This window comes from Acipenser ruthenus, chromosome 47 (assembly GCF_902713425.1).
Source record: "Acipenser ruthenus chromosome 47, fAciRut3.2 maternal haplotype, whole genome shotgun sequence".
In the NCBI taxonomy this organism is placed as follows: Eukaryota; Metazoa; Chordata; class Actinopteri; order Acipenseriformes; family Acipenseridae; genus Acipenser; species Acipenser ruthenus.
In genome coordinates this window covers 9,034,436-9,043,953 of record NC_081235.1, presented here as the reverse complement: position 1 = coordinate 9,043,953, position 9,518 = coordinate 9,034,436, and the positions used below count along the sequence as shown (strand labels likewise).

Below are 9,518 nucleotides of genomic sequence, written 5' to 3'. Positions count from 1 at the left end.
GTATGCTACTCGTCAGAGTCTCCCAGACGCGGATCACTGAATTTCCAGGTGGAAGTCGGCTGGGAAGCACGTGTCCCTCATTTATTTTGCAACGTTATTACATATGCTCCACTACCTGGGGTTATAATTATTACCCGGACTGTAACATGTACACACCAAAGAGAACCCGGATCGCTTGAAATTTGCAGATAGTATGTTTGTGTCCAATCTGTGTTTAAAGACACATGTAATGTTAGGGGATGTGAAACAAATAATTAAAATGATCTCAATGACTCTTTACTCGAGCCCCCTTCAGCCAGCCCCACTGAGCACACAGGGAGTGCGAGAGAGGAGGGGGGAGGAGACGGGACTCCGCCGCAAACTCGACCTACGACTGGCTGCGATCCCTGCCCATCACTCATACTCGTCATTCTATTGGCCGGACCTGGCAGGCTTATCATTCCATCTCGTGCTGCTCCTGCTCCATCGCGCCCCTGCTTTTCATTCGTCTACCTCCGCTAGCATGCATAGTTCCTAACATATTGCGTTTAAAAACACGTAGCACTGAAACAGCGACGAAACGGGCAAAGGCAGTAGAAGCGTTCCGCAGAATATATGTCATTTATCTGGTTTCTAAAGTAGTGGACAAATTAGGAGTGGCTTGTTGGGCGTTTGAAATCGGACACCGCTAGCGTTGAGGTCCCTATTTCAAGCGGAGGGATACCGTGTTGGGGCTGACAATGTGGAAGGTTGTTAAGATGTCTACTCGGAGGTTGAAATGGTTTCAATTGTAGCAACAAAAAGGGAGACTTAAGACTTGTAGAGTTCGGATGCAAGTAGGATATAACATTTTAATGAAGTGGGCTGCTTAACCTACCAAGAAAAAAGAAAACAAAAAACAAGGAAAAAAGGAAGATCTCGTCGGTCTCGAGCCACGGCTTTTAAAGCACTGGGGGGAAAATCGCTTGAAGTTTTATGGTTTTTTACACTTGAGTTTTTTTTTTACTGTTGGATGCGAGAATTCTGAAAAGGTAATCATTTCACAATGCATGCTTTACTGGGGCAGTCGGGGGGCCGCGGGGAGTCCGCGTGTATTCCTATTGAGTCTGAAACTTTTGCAAAAAAAAGTTTTGGGAAATTGCGACTGGGAAAGCGGGGGATGTTGGAGTTTTTGTCTGGGTTGTTGGAGTGTGATGATGGTCTGAGGTGAACAGTCAGCGTGGAGGAGGGGGGGGGGGGTTCTTTGTTTCGTCTTCAAAATACTGGCAAGTTTTAAAGTAACGCTGAAGTTAACAAACCGCGTTTTTAATGCAGTGTTTTCAACACGCACTGCCTTTGTTTTATAAACTCCATTGTTGTTGTTTAGAGGACGTAACATTTTTTATTTTGTTTGAAACTTTTACTCACGGTAGTTGTTTTTTTAATCAACGTTTATGTATGTGCGGGGAAACTCAGTGTTACATTTTATATAATATTACGCATAGTGACAGCGAAGTCAACTTTTTAAAACGACCATTTAAATGTACCTTTGATTGGACGCATTGTTACACATTTAGCAGGAAATGTCCGTCCAGGCAATAGACGCAAAAAAAAAAAAAAAAAAAAAAAATCACCAAGATAATAAATATTATATTAACTATATAAAAATATATATATTTCATATGCAATATGTGTGTTTTTATTAATACTTAAATTCGACTCGTGTGTTTCTGTGACCCGTCTAAGTTATCTGTTGCTTTATTCTGATGCAAAATGTTTTCCAAAAAAAAAAAAAAAAAACTTGGGGAAGGCCTCGTGAGATTTGTCCCGAGTCTTTGTCCGGGAGGGGTGCGGAGTGCGCCCCGATTCCTCGCCGGATTCGCGCAGCTGCCTCGTATATCCATGATCACAATTGTTATACCGCAGAAATGAATCGCCGTGGAAAAGGTGGGTAGCGGACACGGGTTCGAGTCGAAGTGGTGTACAACTGTTGCAATAAATATGGAGTGTTTCAGTGTGAGAGCCAGGGGCTGTGTTTGAAGGAGGGGGGGCGGGGGGTCTGAAGGCTCAATCAATCATTTTCTTTGAAGTTTTAGGGAAAAAAATACGACGACAAAAGGGTATGAACGTGTATCAAACTCCATTTCTGTGACTAAAATGAAATTAAGTTTAGTTCCATGAGCTAATTCCCCCTGCCTTAATAACGGGATCGTAAATTCATTTGGGAACTTTTTATTTAAGGCAATTATTTTGTAAGCGGTTGTTTTTTTAGGTTTGTGTTTGTCAGTAGTAACTAGTACACTGACATTGTCTTTACAGTTTCGAAAGGAATATTTGAATTACGATTCAGTGTAGGTTTCTTACGAAAACAAGAAAGGGGTCTTGCTCGGACATTTTGAAAGGTTTCTGGGTATGTAGTTAATTAAGCTGTACTTTTTGATTTTGGATATGGTACTGACCTAAATAGTGTTAATTTTAAAACAAATAAAATAACACCGAACCCTAAGGAAATCGGTTTGTGTTTTTTTTAAATCAGATGTTCGGTTTGAGTAGCGAAAGGAGGATATCTTGTTCCACGTCTGCATCCATTCGGATCTGCACAAGTCCGGAAACCCCAAGTTTGAGTGTTAAAATGGGGGTTCTCTCCATCTCCATTTCTACCGGTACTGATAGCACTGCACTTTTGAGTTTGGAGACGTTTTTGCCGTGGTTGGGAGAATTGTATTTCATGTCGGTGTTTTAAAAGTATATTCTAAAGTGCTTCTTCAAATTGAAGTAGACACCTGCCTGCGCACAAACGCGCATCCTTTACCGCAGTAGCGTGTGTTTCTAATGTAATTAACATGTTTTAAAACATATTCCGACCAACGCAGAGCCGCCGGCAAGGGTTACATTGTTCAAGGCAAGCTGGTTACTTGAAAAGCGCTTCAAATGGCTTTTTACATTTTGTATTTCTTTCCATTTGAAGTCTGGTACTTGTAAAATGGTGCTTTTTTAAAAAAAAATCCTGTTAACTGCCTAATACTAGAATGGACACCGTTTTTTGTGTCAGTTTTCACGCCCATGAATGCGATTATTAATGGTTGCATACAGCCTCTTCAGGGTAGCTTCCAGGAACACTGGGTGTCAGATACACATGATAGATAAATAAATAAACCCAGTAGACTGATGGAAGTTGTAATTGCGAGGGCAGGTTTGGAGTGTGTACCTATAACATAGCATCAGGCTGGACTGGAAGACGATCTGAAGAGCGAGTTAATAGTGTTTAATTGCAGGCTTGTGTTTTGTGGACAGGGAGGGATTGTGTGTTAGTTTGAGACTGTTTTTGTAATCATCTAATGTAGTGTATAAACTGGGATTGAGCCTTGAATCTGCCTCCAGATTGCCCGTTTATAGAAGGCCCGCTTTCACATACAGTGTATGTCCAGGCTAGGGCTATTGGAAGGCATTCGTTTTGTTTTGTGGCCCTAGATGAAGGATTATTTGGAACCTAGTGATGTCACTTTGCAAATTCAGAGTCTTATTTATTAGATTACCTTGTTTCCTGTATCTGCTGTTTGAAAAACATATCCCTTGGGAGGAGTCTGGTAGTCGCTCATTCAGCCCCAGGCTATCAGAATTGTGTTTCCAGTGACCTGCTAACCCTCCTGGGACTGTCAGGGCAGATAACCAGGAAGCACGCACAGCCCCCTCCACAAGCAAACAATATTATTGTATTTCTGTATGTTTATTTGAACTGTTACTAGTACTGGGCTACTGGAAGCTGCCTGTATTGGTTGCTTGATGCAGGGTTACTGGAAGTGTTTTCAAGGACAGTACCTGGCGGTGTTGATTAGGAAGGTTGTAGGCAGCACCAAGTTCACTGGGCAGCTCAAGAAGGAACTGATCCAATCTGTAGTAGTGCAACCGCAGGGCTTTTAAACCCCAACTAGGAAAAAGGAAGCAATAGCCCCGTTTCTTCTGGTTTAATGTGACTCGAGGGCTGACTGTAGTACAGCAGACTGTTCTGATGAGCTGTCCTTGCTGCTTGTCTGATTTCCCTGGAAAGGTCTGCTGAATGAGAGTGGAGCCGCTACTGTTGGATCCAGTACGTTGTTGAGTTTAAGTATGCTTGTACAGCTCTTACTATCTGTTGTAAAGCACAGGGATTCAGACCCTTTTTATTTTTTTCCTATTAATTTTTTTAAATCTTTACTGATGCATTTAAAGCTGTCCTGATTTGGGATCTATAGAACAGGAACAAGGCAGTTAACCTCTGCTCCTGTGGTGGGAGGACTTGCGAGAATTGTGAATGCAGTGAATTTGTCAATGAGGAGATCTAGTGTTACACAGGCTGGAGGGGGTCCCTTTCCCCTGTGATGAGGAGGGGTGTGTTAGAACACGACCTGGCCCTCGCTGGTTAAGCCAGAACAGGGCTGTAGAATCGGCTGCAGGCTAGGAGATGGAGCAGCTGTAGGGACCTCCTCACCTGTCCCAGCAGGGGGCACTGCAGCACGAGGTGGGGGTGGGGCGGGCACACGACCCAAGACACACGATAAATACTCGTTTGTGTACAGTAATATTTGAGGCTCTTTAAAACTGTTTACAAGAGAAGCATTTTTTGTAAAATGTTATAGGGAGAATCATACAGGCGATAACAAAATAGCTAGCCTTACGCATGAATTCCTGCTGGAATGGACTAATTCATGTCACGTCTGCCTTCCCTCTCCTCTACCCAGCACTCGGATGATGTGTTAGTCTCCACTCCAGCAGGGATCTGGATCACATTGTATCCTTAGAGATTTTTTTGTACTGTAAGTGATTTATTAATTTTTTTAAACCCTCCCCCCACCCCTCTCCCCAAAAATAAAGCCCATTAGTAATTTTGGCATCAGATTATTATTTAATTTTTTTAAAGCGCTGTTTGGTTACAATAATAATAATAGGCAGCCTATCTTTGAATCTTTTTGTAGGGTGGTTAGTGGCTGAGACATAAGTGTGGCATGAACCAACAGCAGCAGCAGAGAATGGCTGCAGTGGGAACAGACAAGGAACTGAGTGACCTCCTGGATTTCAGTGCGGTAAGCGAGCGGGTGGGGCCGGGGCTCAGATTTATCGGGGCATCTTGCGTTTTATATATAGGGGCGGGGAGGAGTTGGGTGCTCGTTTATGGAGTCAAATCTAGAAGAGATCATTTTGATTTAAAATCCACACCAGCCAAACTTTTTTTTTATTCCCATTTTATTCATTATTACATTTAAATCTTGTTTCCTTTTTTTTGTTTTTTTAAGTTATCCTCCTTTGTTGATGTAGACGGAGCCTCATTGGGAATGACTGTGCATGCTCAAAGGATTGCCTTGCCAAAAGTAAATTGATGATTGCATGAGCCCTCACGGGGTTAAACTACTGTTTGATTTATTTTAAATGATGTTTGAACAGTGTGCTGTATATAAAGAAAATGCTCGAGTAAATAATGGAAATGTACAGCTATATCATGTGCTAGATGGCCTCCTTGTTTCTGAGGTGATCAGTGTAAAGGGGGGTGGATGGTAAATGGCATCCCTTGTGCTATCTAGGTGCTACTAGTAAAAGCGCGATCTCCTAGTTGTAGTCAAACTGGCATCTGTCTGTGGGGGTTGGGCTTTTTGTTGGGTGGGTGGGATGCAGCAAAACTTGGAGTGTTCTCTTAATTCTGCTTTGAGTAACAACCGGAATGTGCTGTCCAGTCTTTGAGATTCTCCAGTTGGCACGCTTGCTGGTTATAGGCCCTTGTTTATTGCTTAAACAGTTCACGTTATTATCAGTGTCGGATCTCTTCAAAAGCAACACAGATAACCGATCAAGTAGAAGGAATGTTTCTGATAGGAGTCGGTCCTGTTTGCAGATAGTGGACAGTGAAACGGCACTCACTAGCCACAAGGTGTGAGCCCAGAGCAGCCTTCCCGCTTGTAGCCACGTGGTCACCCTCTTTATTAAATGTGTTTGGGCCCCTCCTGTTTGTAGTTTGTTGAGGTTTATTCAGAATGTTGTCTTCATAGGTTGCTATTGCCTGGTGCATCAAAGTTGTCTCCAACAAAGTGATGCAAAAGTTTCTTTAATGCTGGCAGTTTCCAGTTTTATTGAAATGTATCCCGTAGCAAGTATTTTTGTTTGGTGTTTTGTAGCACTGAATTGGTGAAAGAGAAAGTTAACCACCATTTTACTTTAGTTACGTTTTGGGGGAGGAAGTGGTAATATTCAGATAAGGACCTGTATTTCAGCCGGCCTGTGACGAATTACAGGGTTGAGTGTGTTTTGAAAAAGATTTTGCCACTCTGCCCCAAATTACTGTCATTATCCTATTAAAGGACTTTACAGTTCATTTTTGGAGCAGAAGGCTGGTTTTGCCAAGGGCAATTAGCCGCTTCCTATCCAGTGACCGTGCTGCTGCGGTGAGTGGCAGGCAGGCAGGCTGAGTCAGTCTAATAACTCTGATCTGAGTACTGGGGTCTTGGGGGCAGCAGATTCCATATTTAAACTGCTCCTGCCTTGCAGTGGGCTAATACTGTCTGAAACCGGTGGAACAGAAGGGGCACCTTGTAATTCAGGATCTGTCACTTTTGTTTTTGCAGATGTTTGCTCCTCCTGTCGCTAATGGAAAAAACAGACCAACCACCCTCGCAAGCAGCCAGTTTGGAGGGTCAGGTAGGCATTCCGGGTTTTAATGTGTTTTCAATGCTTGTCTTAAGATGAGGGGGGTGGGGGCTCGTGTTACTGCATGCATCTTGTTTTTGAGTTGGTGTTTTAATCTCTCTTGTTCTTTTTATATATATATATATATATATATATATATATATGAATGAGATTTACCCTTTCTTACTGTATTGCTGTCTAGTCCTTGCCTGTGTGTGTATCTGTGTGCCCATGTGTGATATACATGTTGAAAGGAAGTTTGTTGACTCTGAAAATGATCAAAGCCAGGTTGAGTATACACTGCGTCCTGCAAAGGGAAATCTCTTCAAGCTCTTGCCACTCTTCCTTAGACCATCAGATGAAGACATGCCGAGCAAGGAGACCTGTCAAAACATTGTGGAAGCAAAATCCACGTTCACACTGAAGCAGAACAGGGGGCTGAGAACACTTCATTGCGTTGTGCATTTGAACTACTTGATGTCTGACTTTTGGTGTCTGAATTGAAAACGATTATACTGTGAATGTGAGACGGCTGTATTGTGTGTGTTTTGAAGTTTTCTATTCTGTGTCGAAAGTCCTTTTACAGCTGTCGGACTCTGCTTTATTTGAGCAGCTTGTTTTGTGTAGGTCATGGGCAATCTCATACATAAATGAGGTGCCTAATAATGAAGAAATCAAAACAAACTAAATGAAGGCTGACAATAGCTATCCCACCCCAGATTCCCTGCTGCTGCTCTGCATTTTGCACTTCGCTGCCGTTGGTGTTTGTAATGGTTGTTGTTGGAGGTTTAAGAGTGCCGGTGCGGCTTGCTTTGATCAGGCTTTGCTGTGAGTGGGGCCAGCCTGTTTCTGTTGAAAGCCGGACACGCTCTTGCATGCAGGTTTTTATAGTTCCAAGCCTGTAAAACAAAGCAATTTGTTTGCCCTGCAGGCAGTTGGGTCTCTTTTGAACATTTTGTTTGTAGCTGCATTACATCACTTTGGCTGGGGCTTCGGAATCCTGATCGAGGGAAAGCAGGTGGGGTGTTTGAAGCAAGTTTGCAGCATCGAGCCAGCAGAAATGTTGAAGTTAGTAGCTGGGCAGCTAGTTTGTGGGTCTGTATCCTGCTCTGGTAGAAGTGTGAAATCCTGGCCTTGGTTCCAGGGGGTACCTTTTCATTGATAATTTCTGCAACAGTTAAACTGCGCTGAAGTTTTAGAGATTGCCCAGTGTTTTGAATCTTTTGTCTTTGTTTGTAATTGATCCCTTTTTAATTTGGGATATGCAGGTTTTCAAAGACATTTTCAAGACTATTTTTCAATCTCATTCCAATGAACTAAGTGCAGGCGTGTCGAATGACTTGCAGCACAGGAGATTATTAGATACCAGTAAGCAGGGGTTTGCTTTGTTTTGATCTATGGTGCTGTACTTGAGGGAAATCTGTACATCCTGAATTAAAGTATGAAAAAAAGGGGGCTAATGCTGATAGGCGTCAGAATTGTCAACTCTTGGTTAGTACCTATTTCAACCAACCTTCCTCCCCCTCCCTTCACACAAACACACTATTTTATACAAACTGTTTTGCACTAGTAGGGTTTCACAGCCCCCCTCCTCACTTGGTTTGGGATTGAGATTTTTCTCCAAAGAGACCCCCTAGTGTGAAAATCCTTCCAAGAAATTAAAGCAGGGGAAGAAAAGGTGAACATTGTGATTCCCTGATCAGAGCTTCTCCCCAGGGGCCCTGTTCTTCAGGAAGTAGTCCAAAGGAGCAGTTACAAAGAGAGGTCTGCTTTTCACACGTTTCCCTGCTAATCTACAGCAACACCTCAATTCAGAGCCGTTTCAGTGACCGCTGAGTAAGCATTGTGCAGGCGCTTACCTGGGCACCTCTGCAGCTGCTGTGCTTTCATCATGGGCCAGCGTAGGTGTGAGGCAGGAGGAGTCTGGGAATTGTCACCGGGCACCGCTGGTAGTAAGGACTGCTGGCAGGAAGCTCGGAGCAGCCACTGTGTGACTGGGAGTGCTGTAACCTGCAGGACTCGAGCAGGAGCAGTGCGATCTGCAGCACATGTTACATCTTCAGTTTGTGTCTTTGGTGCTACTTGAGATTACTGTGACTTGTTTAATTGTAAGAACCTAGCAGAATGGTTTCTGCATTTGTAATTGAAGAAGCTGCCACCATCACCACCACATTATTATTGTTATTATATAGCATGCACCTGGTGGCCTTCATGCAGAGATTTTTGAATGTTTAAAAAATAATAATAAATAGCTAGGATTATACAGAGTAGCTTCCAAGGCCAAAATCAATCAACTCAGAAATGTTTACTCCATTGAGTCGCTTGGGCTCTGTTTGGCAGTGGCTAAAAACAGTTTTAATTAAAAAAACATGAAGAATAGAAAACATGTAAAGGTAGGTTTATGCAAACCACAGGCATAGCCAGAACGATTCAAACAAAGCAGAACAGGGGATTACTTTTATTTTGTTCTGCTTGGTTTTGAATGTTGAGTAGGTTTTACAAAACAAATGATTTCTTATTTTTGGTGAATTTCCCTAATGGAGGACATGCTGTTTGTGTGTGAACCTGGCACTGCGAGAGAGACCTTCAGTAAGCACAGCTGAGCTGAATGTGTGTCTGCACAGCGGGGAGCTCGGGCCGGTCACTCGGGGCGTCTCGGAGCTCGTGGAAATCCTGCGCTCACATTCATACCCGCAGTTTCTAGTTTCATTTATCAAAAAGATGAAACTGAGATTCAAAGGTATTTTTAGCCAAAGTGTGGGTTAAAAGGCAGAAGAGGGAGAACCTGCAGACAGTTTCTGTCTTGAAATAGTGCTTTTTTTTTTTTTTTTTTTTTTTAAACAAAGCCTTTTGGTTGTGTTGCTAACCCTTTAAATAACAAACACTTTGACTTTTCAACAGTGGCAACA

General features: G+C 42.9%; 1 protein-coding gene across 25 annotated transcripts in view; it reads left to right on the top strand.

The window, feature by feature from the left end:
• The first annotated feature begins 450 nt into the window (after positions 1 to 450).
• Positions 451 to 9,518, top strand: part of LOC117966159 (transcription factor E2-alpha) — a 30,918-nt gene continuing 21,850 nt past the window's right edge. For 4 of the 25 annotated variants that reach the window (XM_059014269.1, XM_059014266.1, XM_059014259.1 and 1 more), the window contains exons 1-5: positions 455 to 1,010; positions 4,677 to 4,751; positions 4,911 to 5,018; positions 5,229 to 5,303; positions 6,549 to 6,621. In XM_059014269.1, coding sequence (XP_058870252.1) covers positions 4,941 to 5,018; positions 5,229 to 5,303; positions 6,549 to 6,621 — 226 coding nt within the window. In that variant the 5' untranslated portion in view covers positions 455 to 1,010; positions 4,677 to 4,751; positions 4,911 to 4,940. Of the gene's footprint in view, positions 1,011 to 4,676; positions 4,752 to 4,910; positions 5,019 to 5,228; positions 5,304 to 6,548; positions 6,622 to 9,518 lie in introns of all 25 variants that reach the window. The other 21 variants (XM_059014268.1, XM_059014265.1, XM_059014261.1 and 18 more) reach the window with 15 other exon arrangements.